Genomic DNA, 26,463 nt, shown 5'->3' with positions numbered 1-26,463 from the left:
ATTAATTTTAATAGCACTCAGATTTCAATCCTACAAGCCAGCAGTTTTCTAGCATTTACCCTATAATAATAATAATAATAATATGACACAAAAGTTAGTCTTCATTCATGACTAGCAGACATTTTGAATGGTAAACTATATATCACGTCATATTCATCTTCAACAAGTTGTGCTCTCAGTTGTGTGTAAATGATGATCATAAATATCATAACTAAAAGTTTAATGACACATGTTGTACACTCATTGAATATTTACAATAATATAACGACTGGTACCTATTTTGGAGTACAAATATAGTGGAATATAAAGCCTATGACATTGTGATGAGATGTTGAGAGAAAAAACTGACAATGTTCAATGGTATTTTATCCCATGGTAATGTTTAGCAGGACAACTTACTTAAAATAAATTTTCAAACTTCTATGGAGGAATCTCCAATTATACCATGCACATCACATATCACTGGTGTCTTCACTAATCTCAGGAAAGTTTTGTCAGTTAATGAACTGAACTTCAGGCCTGGCTGCCACTGGCATTCTCCACCACTAATTACCAATCAAATCAAACACCAAGCACGAGTCCGTGGTGCCGACACTACACTACCCCGCTTAGTATTAGCAAGCAATACCAAAGTATTTACAAGATGCTACTTACAAGATCAACAACAAGTCTCAAGTGATGAGTGCAGTAATGAGATCAACGAGGTGAAGCACCATGTTAGGAGGGAGTGCAGCCGCCACTCTTAAAAGCGAAGTTAATATGTCCAGCACCGTGCTAGGGTAGGAGGCACCACCACTCTGCACTTGACAGTACTCAAAAGATCAAGCACTAGTAGTACATGAAAAATCCCAGTAGTGTTTTGGCAGTTGTATCTCTACATAATCAATAAACTTGAGGAAAAATAAATTTTGAGTTAGGAACAGTATTATGAGTATATAAACATTATTGCATTATTTGAGAAAATCTCAAGATAGTAAAGGCACAACTGCCAAGACATGACCATCACCCGAGTTACTGATAAACCAACAACAATGTTAGATGTACAAGTTTAGTCTTACATACATACTTACTCTCCACAATATCAACACCAAACTTCAAAATATTTTCAAAAGTTTTTCCCACAGCTTTCTTGAAAACTTAAACGTTCCATATTACAGTACATTCAAGCCAAAGTGGAATTAGTTAACATTATAAAAGTAATGTCATTGTGATAATTATCAGGAACATTTTAATATTTATCCACTTGCTAAGCTTCTCCTATGATGACAAATAAAATAAAAATATGACTAGTGTTAGTTAATACAATATAAATATTTAATGACAACTCAATTCAAAAACTTTTAACTTCAAAGACTTGCTTACTTCAATCATTCTGACAATTTGTAAAATAAATGATTTTCAAAATGGCATTCCTTCATATCTTTCACTTTAATTCCAAAAATTTAAGTTCAATCAACAAAAGTTATTGGTTAGTTTTCCTAGCCTCAACAGAACAGTCTTAGTCATTCATATTTTTGAGTATAACTCTAGGGTATCTGAACAACCTTCCAAGGCTACATGAACCCACAAGCATGGACAACAAGCCTGCAAGATGGCTGATAGGTGGATCTATTGCACAACACTGGTCAGGGAAACAGTGCTAGTCCTCCCGGTCTAACCTGCGATGTTGACACAGAATTTGTTGGTAACACCCACCTCGTCACGTAAGCTCAGGTTAAACATGGAGTAATCAGGTCTTCCAGTTACTTCAGATTCTATCGTTAGGAATGAGGGCAGACGAGCTGCAACTCCTCAGTATGAAGTGTGGAATATGTCTCCAGGAGGATGAGACCTTCACACCTGTAAGGAAGCAATAACATCGGTAATGAGTATTGACTTTGTTAAATAAAAAATGGTTGAGGGAAAATGATATTTCCATAACATAGCCTACATTTTATTTTCTTCATGCACGAACATATAATCACAAAAAAGTTTGTGTTTGGTCTTCATTCCAGTCATTCTGTAGTACAGCAAGGGCCTAAACATCTGATAAAAAAATTGTAACCAGTGTACCTTTACTTCACCTATACCCAGGTACAAACAGCTAAAATTCATTAACTGTAACCCAGCTAATCACTTCAAGATATAGATTTCATTATCTAGTTTATACATTACCTACTAGGTGAATCCTGGTACAGTACTTTTAAAATTCCCTCCTCAAAAAAATAAAATAAATAAATACAGTAAATAAAATAAAATACTTGTAATAATAAAAATGCTCAGTGATATAAAAACCAAGAAGGTGTTAAGTCTAGGCTAAAAATTACAGTAGGTTCGGTGTTCTTAAAAACTTGAGTCAGAAATCCCCCACTCCCTGGAATTTTCCACCTTGCAATACAGGCAGTCCGACTTGAGGTTAGGGACCTCGAGGAATTAGGTAAGTGGAAGTTGAATTAAATAAGTCGAAATCTTGAAAATAATACATCAAAAATCTAAAATGGTGTTTCTTTTCTTCTCAGCACCACAAAACTCTCACTTTTAGCTTCATTTTAAAGGGAATTACAAACAAAATTTTTCAGTACGAGCGTCCACTAACGTTGGGACTTCGAAAATCGTAATTTGAAAAATTTGGTAAATTTTTAACTCTTGTGATCGTGTCGAAGTACCTGTATAAACAATACAGACCCCAGCCAAATTTGGAATTTCAGCTAAATCAGACGAGCCTCCCCCCCAATTAGTCTGGATTAATTTAAGTTTACTGTATTTACAAATTCCAAAACACAACACACTTATTCATGCCTCACCATGGCAACACCACTGAACCTACTTAACATTTGTTCACAATCAGTTATATACCAAAAATAATTACTGTAACAAAGAATCACCAGTTTAGACTTTACAACATTCTGGACATGTAGGGGTTTGGAAATTTGATGTACAGTACTACTGTACGGTAATTCAGATATTTCACTTATCTTTGATTACCTAGAACAACTTTAACTTGTTGCTTAAAAATCACTTAAAACATTTTTGCAAGATATGGAGTAGGAAAATAGAGTTATACAATGAGCAGGTGAAGACAATTTGTCCTACAGCTCATTGTTACTGTATAATGGCTCCAGCAAGCAGAAAGGTAGTATTTCAACCCTTTAAGTTTTTAACCTCACCTTTGGTGACATGGCTGCTGATATAAGTCCAACTGAAAGTACTGGTTGTTGTGGAGGAAGCACCGTCGTTTCTTGTATATTTTCAAGTGGTGTTCGTCAGCCTGAGCTGACATGTTGGTCCAGTCACGTTGGCTGATGGGTGTCTTTACCTCCACAATCTGTCCCAACTGCTCAGGCTTGCGGAGGGTATGTGTATAGCTGTGGTGACCTGCAGGATCAGTTTCACATTAATGACAACAAATTTTTCTTTAAATGTCTTTGAAGTAAAAGCTACTTTGCATTCACAGACATATTCATGTTAAAAGTTGATTCAATTAGGGGCACCGTCAGGATAAATATTAAACAAACCAAAGGTAACATTTTTATAATAATAAACTATTCATCATTATTTTAGATCATGAGAAGTTTCCAAATGATCATATATTTGCTTAAATAATGAAGAAAATTTGATGTGAGAATCTTGTGGCAGCTGTGGCTGTAGTTGAGTTGCCAAGTCATTAATATAATTTTCTTCATTATTTAAGCAAATACCTGTATACGTACAAAAATTTGGAAACTTACATGACCTTAAATAACAATGAATAGTTTATTGTTATAAAATTCTTTGGTGTGTTTAATAACTATCCTGACAGTGATACAACAAAAGCAGGTCCACCAATCACAATCACCTTCACATACAGCCTTCCTTTACCAAATATTGCCAGGTAAAATTGCTAGCAGATTTTATAACGTTCATTACAGATAATTTTACCTTCTCTTAAGAATTGTCTCTCTGTACAAGTCAGAAGGGTTGGTCCATGGAGGTCTACAGAACAGTACTTTCTTATATACCTAGCTTATAGACAAGGTGACCTGCTATCTATCAATGACTAAGCTGCTATCCAGTATATAAAGGTAAGTTACCTTCCTGACAGAGGTACAGTACTTAGTACAGTATATCAACCAGTACACAAGTTAGCAGGAGGGAGTTACTGTCATTCATTATGTAAAAGCTATCTTAAAGTAAACTGTTTTATCATTTCAGGCACTGTGGAGAAGGTAGGCAAGTGACACAAAAAAAGCAAGAAAACACAGTTAAAGATAACAATTTTGAAGGAAGTATAATTTTTTAACTAATAAAAAGTATCTTACTGCATTTATTATTTTTTTTTTAATTTTATCATGGCCTCTAAATTATGATGGTATGAAGAAAAAGTAAATCAAACAAATTTCAGGATCAAGTAAAGTTCAATATATTACATACACAGTTGTCTTTGCCAAATTATGGAAATAAGAAGAAGGAAGAGCAAACTCCACAACTTTTATGGTAGAGACCTGGCCAAGGGAACTAACACCAATACAACACAAGAGGTTACACATTATAATAAGTACACAAAGGTTCTTACCATTCTTGCCACGCTTTCTGAGCCGAGCCTGCATCTTGCATTTGAGTTAAATGCGGAGATAAATGTGCTCGACATTGAAGTCCTGCAAGAAGTTCAAAGACACCATACAGATATTTACAGTAACAAATGATCTACCACACTATATAAATGCATTCTAAATACTCAGGTAAGTTCTAGTAGTGTTTACCAAGTCTACCCATCTATAGGAGTAATCTTATACTTTTTAAAACTTCAGCCATTTGTCCTCGCACTACAATCCCAGAGCTATTTTAACTACCTCTCACTACAGTACACTGAGCCTTTGCTAATTCAAGACAGTGAGATAATATGTTTTGCTTTTTTGTCAAGGTAGATTTAGTGAGAAGATTTTGTGATTTTGAAAAAGAAAAAAAAAAGATTGATTTGATGCGAAAATCTTGAAATATACGTGATTTCCTTCATATAATGAGACTAACATTTCTATGAACAAATTAACTTCCAATCTCATATACTGTACTTTTGAGTCATTTAACCCTTAAACAATGGCAAGGTTTTCAATTATACTCTGTATATACTACTGTATAATGGCAAGGTGGCAGTTTTATGAACTGGGACAAATTGCATAATTTTCTTATGAAGACAAGATTTCTTCACTGAATACAGTGGTATACATTAACAAGATTTACTGTACACCTAATGTGAGCCACAAATGATGGGAGGGAACATACAGCATATGTGACCAGTTGGCAAGTAGGGTAGAGGAATCGGAGTACTGCCACACATGCCAGCTTTGGACCAGTTTTTATTATTTGATTCATAATTATATTCTCGTATGGTGCCTCGTTTTTCCTCCTCCTCTTTCCCTTCTATGACACTGGAGGCTAATTTTTAAAGACAGAAACCATCATGACGTAAAATAAAACAAAGTATCAAGATGAAAATATTTACTGTATACTGTATATACGAAGTACGATATACAGTATTTTTATTTTTATTTTATAATAATGAAGACAGAGACTGTATAGGGCTGGACTTACAAGAAATGAGGATTTGAGTCATGACAATGATGTCGGTACCTGTCCATGTACTGTATTTCCCAAACACAGGTGTCCTCCTGGTCAGGTTTCTTTCAGAAATTATCAATAATATGTTTATAGGCGAAATAAACTCTTATTTCTTTCATGGTGGTGTTGCACTTAACATTTTTCCACAATAACTTTGTGGTCAAATCATTCACTACTTTGATCCAGGAACACCTCCTTTAGTTTTGTAGATACATTCCTACCAGATACATGTGCAACACATGGAGAAACAATTCTACCTCTCCCTTGTCACTTTGCTCCTGATCTCTACTGTAAGTATTTCTATGCTTATGACTACTGTAGTTCATCATTGTCTTTATTGCTGAAGCTCACACACTCACTACCATTTCTGAATTCAGTGGGCAATCCTGCCAGTTCTTCAACCTCACCTTCATAAGTTGGGAGAAAAAGTGGTAGTTTTGATATACTGTTTGGATAATTTGATACTTCGATCAGCTTAGAGCCAGGGCGATATCAATTAGCAAGGGTTTGATGTATTTACTTTTATATTATATAACTAGAACGTTTGGTTTATCATTAAAGTAAAAAGCTGAAGATTTGTAATATCCCAGATACTACTTCTCCAGCAAATGAAAATATATATATATATATATATATATATATATATATATATATATATATATATATATATATATATATATATATATATATATATATATTATATATATATATATATATATATATATATATATATATATATATATATATATATATATATATATATATATATATATGAGAGAGAGAGTCTTTTAAATAACAGTACAGTAATCTAGTCTACAGTATTACTTCTCAATACTGCACATCCAGATCCTAATGATTCATCTCTGCAACCTACTTCAAATTCTCTTCTTTCTACTTGCTTCATGCAGTTTGGATCTTCCCATAACCAAAATTCATTTACACAGCTTGTGTTTCCTTCTACCAAAGGCAATATCACTGTAAGACTTTTTTCAATTTCACCTGAGAGATATGAATAGAGGTATCCTGCTTTGCACAACCAAAGCACCTATTTATTTTTCCATTTAATGACATGAACTTTCTACCCTCTTTCACAACAGCTGCCCTTCTCTCCCACCTTATAATTAGTATTAATGTCAGAAAATTCTACTTTACAGTATTACTACAACAGTCAATTACTACAGTATTGTACCTGGAAATTGGGGAAGATAGCATCTGCAGGAAGAGGCCCTTTGACCAGGAACTTGAGCTTTAGGCGTTGGTGGTCTGTAAGCGCATGTTACGTGCAACTTCTGACACACTACACTGATCATGCGTCGATCTACATCCATGAAAAATATTTAATAGTCTGTTTGTTTGAAAAATCATGCTGTGTCTTCATGGAGCCAAAATTGCTAAAGTCCATGTGACTGAAGTAAAGAACTAAAGAGGCGTGAGGCAAGATGCTAACCATGAAGTATATGGCAATGAAGACATAAGCAAAAGTCAGTTCCAAACAGAAAACCACAGAAACCAACCTTAGTATCAAACTCTGTGGAATTATCAATGACATCAAAATACGGGTGACCAACCCAAGCCTCAGCAACCGGTTGTCTAGCTGGCGGGCTAGTCCCAGGTTCTCACTCCGACATTGCGGTGCCGTGATGCAAGCAAAAAAGAAAAAAAAAGAAAAAGGAAAAAAGATTGTATTACGGGACGAAGTTATAAAAAATATGTGAACAAATAAATATGAAGGAGTAAGTAATGCGGCTTGTAGGCATATGATATTCAGAGGTAAGGTAGGTCTTGGGTTTGACAGGATGAGGAGGAGAAGGTGGGGGCAGGGATTATTTTTGGTCGTTGGGGTTACATGCATTCTTGGTTTGCATTTACATTTGAAAGTATGTAGCTGGTTAGCCAGAGTGACAAGCTTGGGCAATGTATGAATGATGTTATGGAGCCAATGGTGAATACTGTTTACCATTGTGACAGTATTATAAAATGACAATCTTAGCAGGTAAATATGACAAAACAGCTAAACAGAATAGAAAAGAAACTGTAGAAAAAATTAGTGACAGCTACAAGGATGGATTCAAAGCAAGTGGTGGTGATATAACAGTTTAGGTTTTGGGTACATGAGGCATTTGCAGGAAAAAAGGCTGGCAAGAAATATTTCAGAAAAATTGATTAAACATATGGGTGTAAAATGGAACAAATAATAATAATCATACAATTAATGGGTAGGGAATGGAATGGTGGCAAAAGTAAGGGCTTAAAGCCATACTTAAAATACTGTGCTTCGAGTACAGAAAATTGGTATAATCCTTTCATAATGTTAATAATTCCCCAGAGCTTCATTGGCAAGATTACTTCTAAGGAAGGCTGGGGTCTGGGGCTGAGATCACAGTCAGCTGGTGTAAACGAGGTTTGAAGTAATAAAGTGCCAGGTTTAGGCTCTAAAGCCACACTCATTGGAGCATAGCAATCTTAAAGAAAACTCATCAGTATTTGAAAAATGCTGATGTAAATGTACCAGTATTTGGATGCTTTATTCCGAAGTTCAAAGTTTGGGAAAAGTGGTGGGTTGGTCTCTGCATTGCCTTTCTACCAATACCAGACTTGGTAATTCATTTAAGTCTACAGGGTTGAAACATGATAATTGAGAACAGACTTTTCAAAATGGTAATTTCTTTTCCTCTACCTTCGTTCGAGCGCTGGCTAAGGTTCTTAGAGGTATATTAGAGCATGAAAATTAAACTTGTAGTCTCGTGCAAGTTGTTGAAATATATGATGAATTGTGCAGTTGTCCACACCTGCAAATTATGTATATGGTTTGAACATGAAGTTACTATGGGTTATTGTTCCATGGGTGTGGCAAAACTAGTGGTTGGTGTGTGGCAGATAGATTGGCAAAGGGAAGATATTGGAAGCAATGTGTTTATAATGTTTGACCTGTGCTGCCATAATCCAAAAATTGTGACTAAGTCCCAGGTTGCTTTGATCGATTTCTGCCTCATTTGTTGCTGGGTCTCAATTTGTTTCTCTTATGTTGTGCAACATTGCATGATATATTTGTTTCTCACTATTTAGTTACTTTTCTTCTGGGTTTTGTTATTATTATTACAGTGTTGTTGGTTAATTATCATTTATTTATTTTTTATTTTTGTTTTTTTATGATAATTTGTTTGTATGTATTATTATTATTATTATTTTTTAATTTTACGGTGGGTAGTGATCTCTGTGGTGGGTTAGTCGTAAAAAGGCAATAACTTCAATGCTTTAAGCAGGTTGCTTTTTTTATATGTACTGGTTTGCAGGTGGGAAGACAAACCTTCATTTCAGGGGTTTGGAGTCTGGGGGTTTTTACTGCTAACTAAGCTTGTATATTTTCTTACTTACCCAGTGTTTTAAGTTAAAAAATGTTCCTCATAATTTCCTTATCAATTTTTATCTGTGTCAAGTCATTCAATACTTCATAAAAAATTGTATATTGAAAGTAGTTTCTGAAGATGTTTTCTTTTACATGGAAGTAGGTAGAACAAAATATACCTGGATTATGTATTATAGACAATTCTTTAAAAAAATTACATTATTTTCTCAAGCATTCAAAAGTGGCTGTGGACTGATATACATACCTATTCAGTAAATTGAAGTATAATTTTGTCTGAATTTTCAAACTAAAAATTAGAAAAAATCGTGAAATGTACATGCAAGGGTTGGTTGTAGGACGAACTAAAGTACCTCTGTGGTGTGAAGCTAGCCCGTTGGCTAGCAGACACCATGTGTATGATCTGGTTTTATGTGTCCAGTGAGTCGCAAATTTGGGGTTCAATTCAGATTGATATTTCTCCCGTTCTTCAGGATGACTGGATAATGTATAATTATTACTCAATTTCTCTATAAAAGTTAAGAAGACTCTTATATGGTGTCTTGTCATTCCTTAAAGAAAACTTAAAACATTGTTGTAAGGGCTGTAACAAGCGGGATGGTTTGGTGCCTTCCGTTTCGTACTATGGTGAGAGATTGCTTCCGCGCGTCACTGGGCAGACGATCCAGCCTTGACCACAGTTGCTACTTCTGCTGTTGATTCCAACTTGCGGTGGTGTGCTCATCTGAGGTTCCGCTGGGGCTTGTTGGCAGTTACGATGGCCCTACTGTTCGGTTGTCAAATCGGTTTTTCTCAGCTCTGCGGCTGCGGTGCTGCATCGCCCTATCCACCGTCAGTGCCCTGCGTGCCTCCGTGGCAGACGCGCCATCGCCAGCGTCAAGTGAGGAAGCTTTCCGGACCTTCCCCTGAGGTGGATCTCTGCGTTACCATAACATTCCACGGTACTGGTTAGGTATTCTTCTAGCGTGTGGAAATACGCCTTTGTTGTATTGATTGTTTTCTTTTAGAAATTGTTTGACTCAGTGCTGTTTATTTAATATTTGTGTGAGTGGTGTCAGAGTTAAATTATTGTAATTATTTTTGTAGTAAAGAGATGTCAATCAGGTTGTTTGTTACCCCTTGGAAACCCATGGTTCTTGACTTTCCTTTTTATAAGATCCTGATTAGGCTGGCAAGGGATTTACATCCCACAGGCCAGGCCTTTACAATTGTACTGCATTGTGGTGATGATCCAGTTTGCCTTGTTGGACCTTGAGTTGAATGTGTAAATTCTGTTGTGGCCACCATCTTCTTCCTACACAGCACCTTTATTATGTAGTTTGTCACCATCCATTTTTCAAGGGTATATGATCCTCTTGATAGTTTGGTAACTGAAGACTATAAACTCTAAGGAGAATGTTTATTTTTTAAGAACTGTTGCTGCTATAGTTCTAATGGCTTAATTATTAGATTTCTTGTCAGTCTCTTAATAAACATTTATTTTTTGCAAACAAGAGATTTTCTGAGCCCATATATTACTTACACCAACAGCAACAAATAAAAGAAATTATCCAAACATCCATCAGTCAACTTGTGTAAATATTCATTAAGCTATCTGCCTATGCATTTGTACGGTCTCTCTGTACCTCAACATGTTTTAATACATTTATGATGATATGACAATTTTATTTGACACCTTAACAACTAACCACATTAATAACTTCAAGCACACCCAAGAAAGTACAATACAGGAATTAAAAACATTTGTTAAGACTTCTTCATATTGGTCTGTCTATCCTCTATGTCAAGCAGATTGAACTTTCTTGCACTTTGGAACAACATAAGTGTAAAAATATCCTGCATTTACCTCCACCATTTCTAATTATACCTTCCAACTTTCTCATGACAAGGTTTGATACGACCATTCCAGTCAAAATCTTAGGTTTCTTTCTATTTGTCCTCTTGAGGGTGACCCAGCCTCACTCAGTTTGTGATCACACTATTACCAATAAAAATGATCCCTGGGTAAAATGAAAAGGATTTAGAAACTAAAATATTACTGTACAGTACTGTAGAACAGTATACAGTATAGTCTGGATTTACACAGTCAATTGAACCAGTGGAGGTCTGCGTAAAACGAGTAACGCGTAAACGATATAACAGAACATATGGGATTAATTGAAGTAGAGACTGGGCCGACCCCCAAACTACACTTTTTCAGACACAATACGTATGTTGTAGTAAAAATAACATCTTAATTTTATGACGGTATGCACACACAATTAATATTTAAGAAATACAGTGGCAGTTAATGTCATTCAAATAATGGACTCGACTCCCCTCTTCCACTTACTGGCTCCTCCCTCTGAGAAATGTTTGGGGAAAAACAGTATCCTTATATTTTTAGTAATAAATAATCCCTTAAACTAAAGTTAGGATAATATAATTGACATTGCTGGATTCCTTGCAAGACATGGAATATTTTGAATATAAACTTCATATATTTTGCACAAAAGATAAAATTTTTGCTCTTTCTAATACAATTCTTAAATTAGATCTAAAATGTGTATGTCTAATGCAAATTTTATGATGTTTATATTTAAAATAATCACAATCTTATACTAATTCCAGCAATGCAAATAATATTCTGGCTGGGTAATTTGTTTGAATTTTATTAGCTAAAACAAATATCTTCAGTAAATAAATAAATTATACTTCACATGGCGTAAATGATGAAATTTACCGCATAATTAAAACATTTCATTCTGGCAAGGTAAATGACCAAAAGTGTAAACAAAAACCCGCGTAAATGCAGACTAAACTGTAGTCTCGATTTACGCGGATTTGGTTTCGCGCGGCACCTTGCCAGAATGATAAGATTCTGAGGTTCATTCCATCATTTCTGGCGCCTGGAGGGTGCGCGATAGGTCGCTCTTACGTTATCGCTGACGTCACATGACGTATTGGACTGTGATTGGGCCACGCATCCTTACCTCCCTCCACCGCTAGCTGTGATTGGTCTAAAGCAAGGGTCGGGGAACTTTTTGGGGTATTACCCAAAATTTTTTTTGAATAAAATGAAATTATTCCCAGACTTCAAAGTACACTAGTACAATAAATGTAAAAACAAGCCAATTTGCTCCTAAAATTGTTGGATATGGTATATATATTCAAAAAATTCAAATTAAAAAAAAGTTTACATCCATTATCATGGAGAAATAAAAAAGGCCACACATTCTGGCATAAGAATAGCACAGACAAAATTAGTAAAAAGGATTGGAGAACTGAAGAATTTCATTCAAATCATCTCCACTTTAGGTTTTGGAAAATGATGCTGTTTCATTGTTGATACAACAGCATAACAAAATCAGGGATTTTTGATGTCAAAGCATCTTGGATGCTGTCTTCATGGTCCAACCTATTTCTATACTTTGTTTTCAAGTTTACAAGGGCAGAAAAATTCTTGTTCACAAAGGTAGGTTGTTGCAAAAGGCAGCAGCATTTTTGTCGCTTCCAAATGTGCAGTTTTAAAAGCCTTTGCAGCTTTTGACATCCAAAAGACGAGACCTGTCTTGTTCTGAAATTCCATGCGTGTTTACTGTTGGAGCCAAGTTCAAGAAGCACTTCTGCTAACTTCAGGCACACTCATGTTGCCAGTTAAAGGGATTCACAACCCAACTGACAGTCTGTAACTCAAGCTCTGGAAAGTAATCAGAGAACTGCTGTTTGAGTTTGGTCAGTGTGCCTTGTAACTGACTCCTTGATTCACCAAGACCGAAATATTCACAATCTTCCAAAAACTCTACTAGCTTTGGAAAGGCAGCTATCTTGTTTTTTATTCACTTTCTGGTTCCAGTACAGAAGCTGATTCAAATGCCGTTTTTTTTCATGTTTAGGACATCTGCGCTTTTTCCTGTACCTTGTTCAATGCATTCACATGCCCAAAAATGTCAGCTAAATATGCGAGAAGTGTAAGCCATGGAGCTTCTGAACTTATCTGCAAGGGCATGTTTTTGATCAACCAGAAACATTTCAAGTCTAGTCGCGGAGAGCCCACTCTATTCAGGACATTTCACGTGAAAGCACATTCAGGTGAAAAAGGAGGCCTGAATATTCAGCCTCCCCATCCTCACACATAAATCACGAAACAGTCATTGTTTAGTGCATGCCCTTTCACAGCATTTCTTCGACAATCTTGATCACATCATCTATGACAGCTTCCAGTTCTGGTTCCAACTGCTTCACAACCAATGCTCATGCATGTATCACAGGGAAACCTCAATTTTGGATTCTGCTCTTGGCCAAAGCCACAGCCACTGACATGACCCAACATGGCTGGAGCTCCATCAACAGACACAGCAATAAGTAATCTTCCCACTTCAAATCAACATTTGGTTTTTTGAAGTGTGCATCATCCTTGTTGAAGACATCAATTCCACGAGATCTCAACTCAAGAGGACAACATAACATTTCTTCTTCAATTTCATCAGAACCCCTGTATCGAGCATATACCATCAGCTGCTAATTGCTACTGACATCAGTAGTCTCATCAAGTTGAATAGCAAAATCTTGGTCTCTTTATTGAAGAAATCACTTCTTCACATTTTCTGCTAAGGTGGAAATTTCTTTCACAACTCTTGCAGATTAAAAGGCACTGAACCCATTTGCATGGCTTCTTTTTCTGCCCACACATGATTTCTGCCATTCTCACAGCTGCAGGTTTGACTATTTCTTCGCCAATAGTATGTGGCTTGTTTCGAGCAATCAACCAGGCCACTTCAGTTAGCTTTTGATGCTGAACGCTGATCAAATGTTGCTCTCTTTGTTGCTATCAATCTCTGCCTTTGACAGCTCTTTTCCAAATTCTCAAAGTATTCTGGTTTGGAAGACAGATGAGTGCAAATTGTCCAAGTGTTTCTTCTAAAGGATTTAAAAGATTTTGTAGTCAGCACTTTCAAACAGACGCATACATTGTGGCTTCATTTTTCCTTTTGTTCTCAATTTTGTGAAGCCATAATTGAGGAACTCTGCCTGGCATGTCCTTTCCTCACTGATGCCATCTGAAAAAAAAAAAAAAATTAGACGTGTGTACACACCTGTCAATATTTCGTTTGACTTATGTTTCGTAGTATTATACTGTACTAGTGTACTCATTTTCGTGATATAGACTGAATAAAGCAGAAAACATATAATTATAACGCGAACAGGTCCACTTCCTATCACTTATGAAAAAGAATGTCAGAATCGTGCGTAAATTTCCCCACTTTTGAATCCCAGTTTTCTGGGATGTAATTGTTATTTATTTAGTTTTATTTTCTTAATATCATGAGAATTTCATTACCGACTCCTAATTTATAATTGTTCCCCATCGTAAAAATAGTTAAAGGGTAACTTACCATATACACGCAGCTAAAATTTGTTTGGATTATACTGGAAATAATCATTTTAAAATAGTTTCCTGATTTTATATATACAAGATAATTAATTCTGGGAAGATAAATCACTAGTTTTATATAGCTGTTATAATAAAGTATTATAAAAAAATGTCTGAATATTGTGAAATTCATGACAGGAACTGAAGGAATGATTGAGAAAATTATTTCATTCTTCAAGGTCACACATAATGACATACGATCATCTTTTACCTGATGTTTCAGGAGCATTTTGTACCACTCTTACAGTAATCTTCGAAAATCAATGACTTTATTTCAGATACATGGTTTTTACATCTTGTTCACTAAAACTTACGGTTCATCCCGAAATACAAGCCGCTTTTCAGAAATCAACAGAAATTAACTGCCAGAGCTGCTAGAGTAGATCCAGATAGATGTGTTTACACTCGATTTGAAGGGTAATTTTGCATAATTACACCATGAGATGGAAACAAACGATATCTGACGCATCTTCTAGAAACTTTAGTGACGCTACTCACCATGCCAAGGAAAATTTTTTTAACAATGCGGAGTAAACTCGAGTAAACTGAGGCTCTGATGGAAGTGTCTCTCATACTGCATGCATTACCCCCAAATTTTTTAGATTTACCCCATTTGGGGTAATTTACCCGTTCCCCGACCTCTGGTCTAAAGTAACATGACGTGCCCTGCCACCAGAGGGAAGAAGTCGCTGACCTAGCCGGGCCAGTCTCATTGTTCTCGGTCTCCGCGTATACTGTTCTCTCTTGTGCCTGCTATTCCCCTCACAAAGGCTTCCGCTGGACCCCACCACCCTGAGAAACATTGAACTACCTGGACCAAGCCATGGTTATGTGAAGGAAGTCATCGAGTTGGCAGAGAAAATCAAGCTCATCCTTGACAAAGACAGTCACGCATCGGTATGAAGTGTCTAATAACCTTCTGTCAAAATTTATGGGGCCGTATCTCCAGATGTACGACGACAACATCAATGCTAGTCGTCAACGTAGTATTACGGACTTCTTCGCCCACAACCACAGCCAGCCCAAGTCAGTGATAGTGACAGTGAGGATATGGACTTTGAGGGGTTTGTCAGGGAGGCCCTGCAAACCTCTGTGAATAGTGACAGTGATTACCGGAGGGCCACTAATCTACCCTCTGCCTCGGAACCAGCCTCCATCCCGTGTGCCGACCATCTCTTCTACTAACGTAAGTGTCAAACACCTTTATATTTGTACAGTAGTGTAGTTTTTTATTTAGATATGATGTGTGTGTCAATACCATCATAAAATTATGATGTTATTTTTACTACAAGGTGGCATTGTGTCGGAAAAAGTGGAGTTTGGGAGTCGGCCCAGTCTTTATTTCAATTAATCCCATATGTTCTGTTATTTTGTTTACGCATTTCTCGTTTTGTGCGGACCTCCACGGGTTCAATTGACCGCGTAAATCAAGACTATACTGTACACTAATATGTGAGATACTATTGTACAGTAATATGTTAACTACACATTCTCCCTAAAAGCAGAAAAATAAAGAAAAGTTTGGTGCATGTATTGGGTACTTACATGCTGAAGCATCCATGGTGCCACGATCACAGATAACCAGACAGTTTTTCCTGCATGTTTCTGCCAGACTGAAAAAAGTGTTCTCAATCTGCATCATTGATCTGAGGAGGTTCTCTTGAAAGACAACAGCTGCAAGCAAATAGTATATTATTAGAAGAACAGCAATCTATCTAATTAATAAAATTAAAGTTAAAATATAAAATAAAAGAGCAGTCGTTTTGTACTTTGAAGATTTCTGCCATAAAACCTGAACAATATTTGTAAAACCAACAAATGCCCCATCTAGGTAAAGTGTAAGACTTTAAACCATCTCATCACCTTCACCTTTGGTCTCTGTAATATACAAACATTTTCTTTGTGTCTTGCTATGGAAGTGTATAGAATTTTGTGACATTCCTTTGCTCATATATGGGGATAATTGAGTTAAAACAACTAACTGGGCTCAGACAAATAAGGCAAATCTTTAATGACAACCACAAGTGAAGGGCTTAAAAAAAAATATATATATATATATATATATATATATATATATATATATATATAAAATATATATATATATATATATATATATATAATATATATATATATATATATATATATATATATATATATATATATATATATATATATATATATATATATATAATATATATATATATATATATATATACTGTATATATATACAGTATATCAGTAACCCCTTCACATGTATATTGTACCTTAGTTACAGATGACCTTTACTCTTGTGTGTAGTATTACAGAGAAATGTCTCAATAGCGCTCTTAAAACTTCCATGTCAAACAAATATACAGAGTATTATTTAACTGTCCTTTTACAAAGTACAAAATAGCCTTTTGAACTGTCTCATATAAATGTAAACTATGATAAAATGGGTTCTAATATTGACTTTCAAGACAGATAATCATAGAGAGGAAGGAGTGTGACTGTAAACTTACTCACCATCTATCTGACAGATCACCAAACTTGATGCCTCCACTGAAAAGAGAATAATTGTGCTCAAAAGAAACATCAATATGTTGCTCCTGTTATATAACAAACAGTGTCCAAACTTACAGTAGATGTCAACTTGGAAGTACACACACACGCCAACAGTGGGGCTTTACTCCTCCGTGACTAAGCCACGAGAGTGATAGGAACTGGTTTCGAACCCAGACCACCACGATTGGGTTCAAAACCCAGCATTCAGAAGTGAAATTATTTTACTGGATAGAATACAATAAAAGAATAGAGCAAGGAAGGATAAGTGTCACTAGTTTAGATAAGATTAAGTACTGTACAAGGTATTACAATTTCACCACTTTCTCACCTCAGCAGGACTGTGGCAGTCTCAGGCACACGGTACACCTGTAAAGAACAAAAACTATATTACTGAACTGTAAAATACGTTGGTAAAAAAAAAATCAGCACTATGCTTCAAGTTCTTAATTACAGATAGTGAATGTCATTTGGGTTTAAATAGCAACAAGTTCACAATCGATTAAACTAAAGTGGGTCTTATATAAATAAAATCATTTAAAATTTGTCAAGTGGAACTTAATGAACCAAATACAAATTGTTCAAAAAGGATTTTACAGGTACTGTATATGAATAAAACTTTACACCGTACTGTACTGTACACTGTACAATATACAAATCTTGTATAAATTTTATCATGCAAAGTTTGTCAATGGATTTAATATGGCACAAAGAAAATCTTATACCGCATTGCACACACACACAACTCCTACTACTTTGCTGTCACTTCGAATCGAGTATGACGATCATCCAGCTATGATAAAATGATACGAGCTATAAAGGATGTCACCTTCGTTGGTGAGCTCTAAGAAGACTAGAGAGGCCGATACGGGACCGGCATGGTCGTTCACAGATATTGCATGTGTGGAGGGCTATGTCTAGTGCAGGAGGGGCGGTGGCAGCGTCTTTCCGGAGTTTACTGGGTATGAACCAAGTAATACCCATTTGATGGATTTTCCTTGGTGCAGGTACAGATACATCCTGGAACAAGTACTGTACTGCAACCATGCGTAACAGAGATGTAACTGACTGATCAATGGCTAATAAGCGGCGGTGGCGAAGAAGATAAAATTAAAAAGAATCAATGACCCTCAAGCCTTCTACACACGTTCTAACTTTTGCCAAGACTTCTCTGCACAAATAAAACTGAACGTATGTTGCTTGTAGAGTAAAGCCTGCTTGTGCATAATGAAGAGCTGCCAGAAAAGATGTGAGCAAAAACTTTGTTTGTGCAAACAAAAGTGAACATGTGTCGGCTAATTCAGAACCAACTGCTCAGTTAGCCTCCTGTTGTATTTCTGCTAATGAATTTACATGAGAAAATTGGATTCTGCAAAAAAAAAATTGATTAAACGTTTTTCTTTTCAACTTTGTTTTCTTTCCCTTTTTCTTCAATGCACATGCCAAAGCATAAATAAGTTACAGCTCTGTGGTGAAGATGCTTTTCCAAAATCTGAGAACAAACTGAAATGTTTGCGCAGCAGTATGTGCCGGGCAAATCAGCAAAGTTTGAGCAGGTAGAAAGTTTTAGGCCAGGTGGCGAGCCACTTTACCCCATGCAGCAAACATTAAGGATGGCCAAAACTACAGTACAGTATAAATAAATTTGAATGGTCCAACATTAATGGCGGGAGAGCACGAAAGACCGAGACAACCCAAAGCAATTACCCAAATAGAAAAATTACCAGATGATGGTTGATGGCAGCCATTTACAGGTACAGGGTGGCCGAGAGTTTAATGAGAGCTTACGAAACAAATGGGGTACTGGGGAAGAAGAGAATAATGGTGAAGAGGAGACTGAATGCATTAGAGAAAACCTGTTGTTATTTATTTATCCATTTTAATGTTCATTATGAGCTACTCATTGACTGATTCACCAACTCATTCACTCACTGCTTGCCTGATGGATTCACTCAATGGCATCAAGAAAAGTTTTAACATATTGCAAGCAAGTAACGTTTATTGTACAGTACTGAGTTTTACCTGCCAGATCCACACTACAGTGTAGATTTTTTTTTTTTTAATTCTTGATCTCACTCATAAAACAGGGTATGTCGGTATGGTTTTGGCAGGAAATGAAGGTGGTAACAAAACAAAGATTTCATCCATACAATAAATTTTCCTCCCACATCTGAGCATATCAAACATTTATGATTGACTATGGGCATTTTATAAAGCACTTGTGTGCCATTGAATTAATATTATAAGCATGTTCAAAAATTGTGAGATGCTTTTAACATAAATAAATGCCAATGTGAAACCCCCATCAATATTTATCGGGAAAATTTAACATACGATACACGGTTACCATGATCCCCAACCATCTGTCTTCCAGGCTTTGGCCACCTTATAATCAATGGCGGAGAAACATGCACGATTGCAGCCATGTCTTTATCTGTTATTAACTAATCTGTTGCCCACCACCTTTACCACCGCAACCCAGCCAGTGGGACCAACGTCTTTATTTTGTCTTAGTCACTATTATCACCATGGTCATTATTATTACTACGTACTGAATTATGTTAATGTCTAGCATATTAATATCTCCTCCTAACTTGTCAGGATGCACTTTTCTCACTCAAGTTACCCCACAAAAACACAGTCCAACACAACATCAAAATTAAAGTAATGTTCAAGGAACACCAGTTAGGGGACATAATTAAACAGTACAGTACAGCACAGAAACTGGAGCCAGGACTACATGACAGTCCGATTTATCTTAAAAAGAGAAATAACAAAACAACAAAGAATAGACCAACGGTTAGTAAGATACTAAGTGGTGATATGATAATTAATATCAAGTGGTACTACCGCCTGGGAAGATATTGGAAGCATAATGTTTTGTCTAATGGTAAACCCTGCTGCCATATGGCATCCGAAAAATTGTGACCAAGTCCCAGGTGGCTGATCTGACTTCTCCTCATTTACACAATTGCAGGGTCTCAATTGTTTCTCTTAATTTGACAACACAACTTACTATATCTATCGTTTCTCACCATTGATTTTCTTTTTATTTTGCATTTGTTTATGGTTCTATATTATTTATTATTATTATTATTATTATTATTATATATCTTCGCCTCCTTGGCCCTGATGTGGGTCATTGACCGGTGACCGAATAAAACCTAACGGACAAAACCCGTCTCATATATAAAATAAAACACTTTTGTTTAGTTTAGGTTAGGTTAGTGTTGACAAATGACAACCCCGTTGGGGTTTTGTCCATTGATGTTTTGTCATGGAACCCATTGACCTGTGCCAGGGTGGGCTAATCCCCATTAGAAAGGCCGTTTTTTCCTAAAAACCAGTTTTTGTGACATGATCCAGAATGCGACGCTTAGCTATTAACTTAAGTATGTTAATGCCTAGCAATAACTCGCCAGGCCAACATACAGGCAATTAAACCATCTAATAATTACTTAATAAGTAATATCAGGACACGTCGCTACCTGGCATTTAATTGCAATTGTTGAAACCCCTCCTTCACCCCCCATCGCATGCACTGCCACCTTCATCTCTTGCCTGGCGATTACAGCTATAAGTAAACACAATGCAGAGCTCCGCAAATTAGTCTATCGGTTTTGGCTTCACATATTCAACAGTATGTACTGTATTCTGTATAGAAATTGTCCATTCCTGGTTTATAGAAATCCTGATATTTTATGACTAAAATATGTCACTTTGCTGTTCCTCATATCTTCAACTAAAGGGAAAGGTTGGAATTTAAACATTTGATAATCTATTTTCATGTCATTGCTTAAGTATGCTAGTTATATGCATTATCAGATCAAATTAACACAGAATTCAGGCCTGGTCATATCTGAGGAAGATGACAAGCGATGACTTAACGTAATATTAAATCCTTTATAACCCATTCTTTGTGAATGCAGGTACTGTATATTATAACGATTTTGTTAAGAGTTCAAGAGATTCTTCAGCTAGGCCTATATTCTGTCACTGAGACTGAAGAGACTAAAAAAATACAACATCTGGTTATGTAAACAACCCAACACTAGAAACAATGATACCAAGTTTCAGGAAATAAATAATAATGTAAGATTAAAAGATGTACTGCATCGGTATTCTTAACACATGTGGCCGCCCATCATTGTCATACACACAATCACACTCAACATTTCCAATAAATTCATTACAAAACACTTTCGGTAATTTCTAGGCAATGAGCGGTAAAGGGTAACAAATATGACAGGTGGTGAAAAACAATGTCCAAAAATGGATTCAACATTACCCCGAGACTGCACTTCAACTGGTTTCCTTGTAAGTGAAGATGTAGAAATGTGGCTAACTGGTCGACCTAAGCTGAAACACACCAAGACTCCCTTAACAAGATACGTCTTCTTAATGCACGAGAGAGAAAACAGACAGAGGAGAGAAAAGAAAATGATAGAGACTATATATACATAATTCGGGCTATTAACTATACTACACATATTCAGAATAAGAGACGGCTGCTAATAGACGTAACTTCGGTGGGCTCTACCTGTACACAACATCCCGATCTGCTCAGTGCTGGTCCAAATAACTATCACCTGTGTACCTCGTCCTCTGGTTCGTCAAATCATTAACAAGAGCAAATTTTCTCAACTTCAGGACGGGCAATTTTTTCTCGGTATGTGTAAGATTATTGGGGAGGAGGAAGTTGTTGAAGAAGAAGAAGAGGAAAGGGTGGGGATAGAAGAGAAGGAAGGGGTAGAGATTGATGAGAGGGATGGTGAATGAAGAGAAGGTGGAGATAGAAGAGGAGAGGGTGGAAACTGAAGAGGAGGCGAGGGTGGAAACTGAAGAGGAGGCGAGGGTGGAAACTGAAGAGGAGGCGAGGGTGGAAACTGAAGAAGAGAGGAGAGCTGAGGTGGCAACTGAAAGGAGGCGGTGGCAACTGAAGAGGAGGCGAGGGTGGCAACTGAAGAGGGAGGCGAGGGTGGAAACTGAAGAGAAGGGAGAGGGTGGAAACTGAAGAAGAGGGAGGGGTGGAAACTGAAGAGGGAGGCTGAGGGGTGGAAACTGAGAAGAGGAGGCGGAGGTGGAAACGAAGAGGAGGCGAGGGTGGAAACTGAAGAGGAGGCGGGGTGGAAACTGAAGAGGAGGAGAGGGTGGAGGGAAGCTGAAGAGGAGGCGAGGTGGAAACTGAAGAGGGAGGCGAGGTGGAAACTGAAGAGGAGGCGAGGGGTGGAAACTGAAGAAGAGGAGAGGGTGGAAACTGAAGAGGAGGAGAGGTGGAAGCTGAAGAGGAGGCAGGGGTGTAAACTGAAGAGGAGGCGAGGGTGGAAACTGAAGAGGAGGGAGAGGTGGAAACTGAGAAGAAGGAGAGGGTGGAAACTGAAGAGAGGGAGAGGTGGAAACTGAAGGGAGAGGGGTGGAAACGAAGAGGAGGGAGAAAAAAGCATGTAAAGATGGCGACCTTGGAGGTACACAAACACAGAGCCGCCCCCTCCTCCCCTCTTGCCAAACACACACAAACACACACTCTCCCCACCACCTGTCACACTAGTAAGGATGGCTCTGTTGACACTAACGACGGAGAAGACTAATTACCGTTTCTTGTGCGTTATGAACTTACGAATTATTACTTTTCTGGAATCATATGAAGTTTATTTTACGATTAGCCGCCCAAGACCAAACCTAACCTAACCTAACCGCAGGCACAGCGTTAGGGAGTTTAATCATAAGGGGTAAGCAGGGAGGATAATCTTCAGGTAATCCCAATTCTGTATATCAGGGACTGTGGATTTACAACACTGGACTAACACCTTTGGGTCGTCATGCACAACTGTCGTCACTTGAGGAAGACGTAAATGTGTCCAAGGATGAGGCTGCTAATGCAAGCCTTGGCCTGGTGTGCTGACTGACCACGATTAACGCTCACACGTCTTATCTCTGGTATTCCGGTCAACCTGTCTGTCTGTCTCTCTCTCTCTCTGTGTAATATGTGAAGGTTTCTTTGTGTGTGTGTGTGTGTGTGTGTGTGTGTACTTCAATATCTTAACATAATTATCCCTCTCTACTGCTCACCATTATATCAACAATAATATATAATAACCAACAATAATGTAACAATAACATTAACAAACATAAATAATAACAAAAACACAAACAATATCATTAAAACATGGTAGTAAAAAAGTAGTAATCATATAAAAAAAACAAGAATAATAACAATAAATGAAATTATGATAAAAAGCAAAGTGAAAAATATAATAACCGTAATTATAACATAGTACCACTTGATGACGTCACAAACTGCACCCCTTGATGACGTCAGCGATAAGCAACGATGGCGTAGTGATTACTGATAACAGCCACGAGACGCTGCAATAACACTCACTCGATAACTATTAATAACAGCAGTGCGTTATGATAAAGTCTCACACGCACGCAACCACGCACGCACGGTGTGTTGGGAGGAGCTTAATTAAGGCCGGTGCGCTAGAGGTGGGGGGCGGGGTGGGGGGCGGGGTGGGGGAGTGGGTAGGGGGTGAGGGGGGTGAGGGTGGGTGGTGGGGGGTGAGGGTGGGTGGTGGAAGGAGGGAAGGGTGGGAGGGTGATATCCAGGTGGTCACGTGAGGTAGCTGGATACCTCACCCTTCCCCTCCCCACGCCACCAGAGACGATGTGCGAACGACAGCTGAGAGGAAAAGAAAGAGAAGAAGTAGGAAATAAGGAGGAAAAAGAGGAGGGGGGGAGGGGAAGGAAAGAAGGGGGTAAAATAAGGAGGAAGAGAGGAAGGGGAAGAAGACAAGAGGAGGACAGGGGAGAGAAGAGGAAAAGGGAGAGAAAAAAAGGGAATGAGACAAAGGAGAGATAGGTTGGAGAAAGGAGGTGGAGAGGGAGGAGAGAAGAGGGATGGATATAGAGGAGAGGAGGTAGGGGTGAAGAAGGGGGAGAAGAGGAGGGCGGAGAAGAGAGACCAAAGGGATTAACAAATTAGAGAGAGAGAGAGAGAGAGAGAGAGAGAGAGAGAGGGGGACAAAGAGATAAAGAGGAGACACTAGGAGAAGAATGGGATAGGGAGGTGTAAGAGGTAGGAGGACACTGGAGACCATTAACTTATCTCCACTGGTAATCTAAGAATCAATTTATGGACGGTAACATAAGACGGGTCTAAGTGAACCTTTCAATAATACTGTAAACCATATTCTTCTACTGCAGTAACGGTCTGTCTGTCTGTCTGTCTGTGTCTGTCTGTCTGTCTGTGTGTCTGTCTGTCTTTGGTATCTCCGTCTGTCTGTCTGTCTGTCTTTGGTATCTCCGTCTGTCTGTCTGATATATAATACGATTTTATACTGAAAGACAAACAAACCAAAAAACAAAACAAAAAAACATCGCTTTCAAATCTTGGGTCACAATCACCTCATTTCATTTATTCTGTCATCTATAGTTTTTATTTATTGACAAATTCTCTGACCTGTAATATACCGCGGTCAAAATTTATTTAACTTAGTGATTTAATAAACGCCTTATGGAAATATTTTGGGATATATATATATATTTTGGTGTTAATGTTTCACCTTTCAATCTAGTCTTTTCTTATGAATGACTCCGGGTTGGTTTTGTGAGCCAGAAAGAATGAGGAAAGAAATAAAAAAAGAGAATCAAGGGGGGAGAGAGAGAGAGATTCACTGCAGTTTTCATGTCAACTAAAATATCACTAAAAATGCTTAAATAAGACAAGACACATGACTACTACTCCTCACACTGACAACACACCTTAATAACCCTGTACAGTTGAAGTTTTCCGACAACTCAAGACACCACCTTTATGATACGGGCACCAGGTGTAAATTAGTGTACCTGTATTTTAAACTGCACCTTTATATCTATATCATAGTCCAAGCAGCAACTTATACGCAAGAAACATTGTGTGTGGTCAGTTAAAGGATCTTGCTTGACCTTGACACGACTTGACCACTTATTCTCCTCTCTACCATCCCTCCCTTTTACCTTTTTTCTATCTACTTGCTTTTCTCTTCTTGTCTTCCCATTCCTCCTATTCTTCTCCTTCTCCTCCTCCCTTCTTAGTCTCCCTGCCTCACTCCTCCTGCTAGTAACCCAACACCAAACAGCTGAGCGAGACGGGAGACCACCGGCCCCGGGGTGAGGCGATACTATACCGAGACGAAGTTCATAGCTATTGTCTTCTTCACTATAACATCATCACACACACACACACACAGTCAGCACCAGTATAAAAACATCCTGTGCCTGCTCCAGTCAAAACCAATCATCGACGAGGTCAACATTATTCCACCAATCGTCAACAAAGACGTCATCAAGCCCCATCCCTCCCCATTTAGGTCACCAATCGTCACCACACTCCGCCGTACGTCAGCACAACTTGGCCGTTCGTCATCACTTCTATAATTGAAAAGCCGTTGCCAAGCACAACTCGACCGCTCAAACGGACAGGCAAGCAACAAACACTGTCAACCTGAGCTATACCACAACTATTGAATATCTCTTCATTAAACCACCTGAAGGTTCGCCCCCCTTATTATTAACCACTTTAATCTTAACCTAACTAACTTAACCCCCTAGAATCTACATCAGTGATTCTCAAACTGGGGTCCGCGAAAAGTTTTTGAGAAATGTGAGTTTTACGTTTGTGAGATTTAGCGATTCCAATTCGCAGGATATTTTGGATTTGGGTTGAAATGAACAAATGCTTTGGACTAGGATTCATTCTTTGATTATTGACAATATTTGTATGCGTCATGGTAAATAAAGGCCTAGATAGCACTAGGGCGGTTATTCTTTAGGTGAAATAAGCTGGTGTACCTAATCTTCATGAAATCCATTATTATGTGATTTTTATCCATTATATATTTGAGTACCTAACCCTTTGAAGACGATAGTTTAACCTTTAAGCCTTTGACGACGATATTTTAACCCTTTGAGAAAGATAGTTTAACCCTTTGAGGACGATAGTTTAACCCTTTGAGGACGATAGTTTAACCCTTTGAGGACGACAGTTTAACCCTTTGAGGACGATAGTTTAACCCTTTGAGGACCATAGTTTAACCTTTTCAAGACTGACAGTTTAAATTTAACCCTCTGAGGACGATGGTTAAAACCTCCTCGGCCTCAAAAAGTCAAGCTAAGAATCACCAGTTAGACAATTCCTTACACTTGTACTGACTGACCAGACGTTATGTTACGAACCTCGGAGAAAACTGGAGCCAGAATAATGTAGTCTAGTTTTTATACAAATTTCCCGGGGTAGCTCAGAACACCCCCTCTCTACTACTAACCACAGGCTCTTTGTGTAGTACCAAGGTTGACTGGTGAGGTCAGTCTGTACAACATCCAACATCCGGGGCAATCTGTTCCACGACTTTCTAAGGACTTGTGTGTAGCTATATATAGAGAGAACAAAAATTTATCGACCTGCCATGCCTCGTCGGTCCAATATTTAGAAGAAAATATTTATCTTTCCATCTATAATTAAAAATTAAATAATAATAATAATAATAATAATAATATAATAATAATAATATCAGTGGTTGGCTCCCCGGCG

General features: G+C 37.6%; 1 protein-coding gene across 1 annotated transcript in view; it reads right to left on the bottom strand.

Moving 5' to 3' along the window:
* Positions 1 to 203: 203 nt before the first annotated feature.
* Positions 204 to 26,463, bottom strand: part of LOC121860826 (TRPL translocation defect protein 14-like) — a 61,850-nt gene continuing 35,590 nt past the window's right edge. The window contains 14 exon segments of the mRNA XM_042358213.1: positions 204 to 1,778; positions 1,781 to 1,839; positions 3,147 to 3,354; positions 4,532 to 4,613; positions 6,764 to 6,836; positions 6,838 to 6,892; positions 7,085 to 7,156; positions 7,159 to 7,320; positions 13,187 to 13,294; positions 13,870 to 13,977; positions 15,897 to 16,062; positions 16,204 to 16,261; positions 16,857 to 16,892; positions 17,224 to 17,261. Of these exon segments, the coding sequence (XP_042214147.1) occupies positions 1,654 to 1,778; positions 1,781 to 1,839; positions 3,147 to 3,354; positions 4,532 to 4,613; positions 6,764 to 6,836; positions 6,838 to 6,892; positions 7,085 to 7,156; positions 7,159 to 7,320; positions 13,187 to 13,294; positions 13,870 to 13,977; positions 15,897 to 16,062; positions 16,204 to 16,261; positions 16,857 to 16,892; positions 17,224 to 17,261 (1,350 nt within the window). The 3' untranslated portion in view covers positions 204 to 1,653.

Source organism: Homarus americanus, unplaced genomic scaffold (assembly GCF_018991925.1).
Source record: "Homarus americanus isolate GMGI-L3 unplaced genomic scaffold, GMGI_Hamer_2.0 scaffold23617, whole genome shotgun sequence".
In the NCBI taxonomy this organism is placed as follows: Eukaryota; Metazoa; Arthropoda; class Malacostraca; order Decapoda; family Nephropidae; genus Homarus; species Homarus americanus.
Note: the sequence above shows the minus strand (reverse complement) of the source record. Positions and strands in the feature narration are given on the sequence as shown.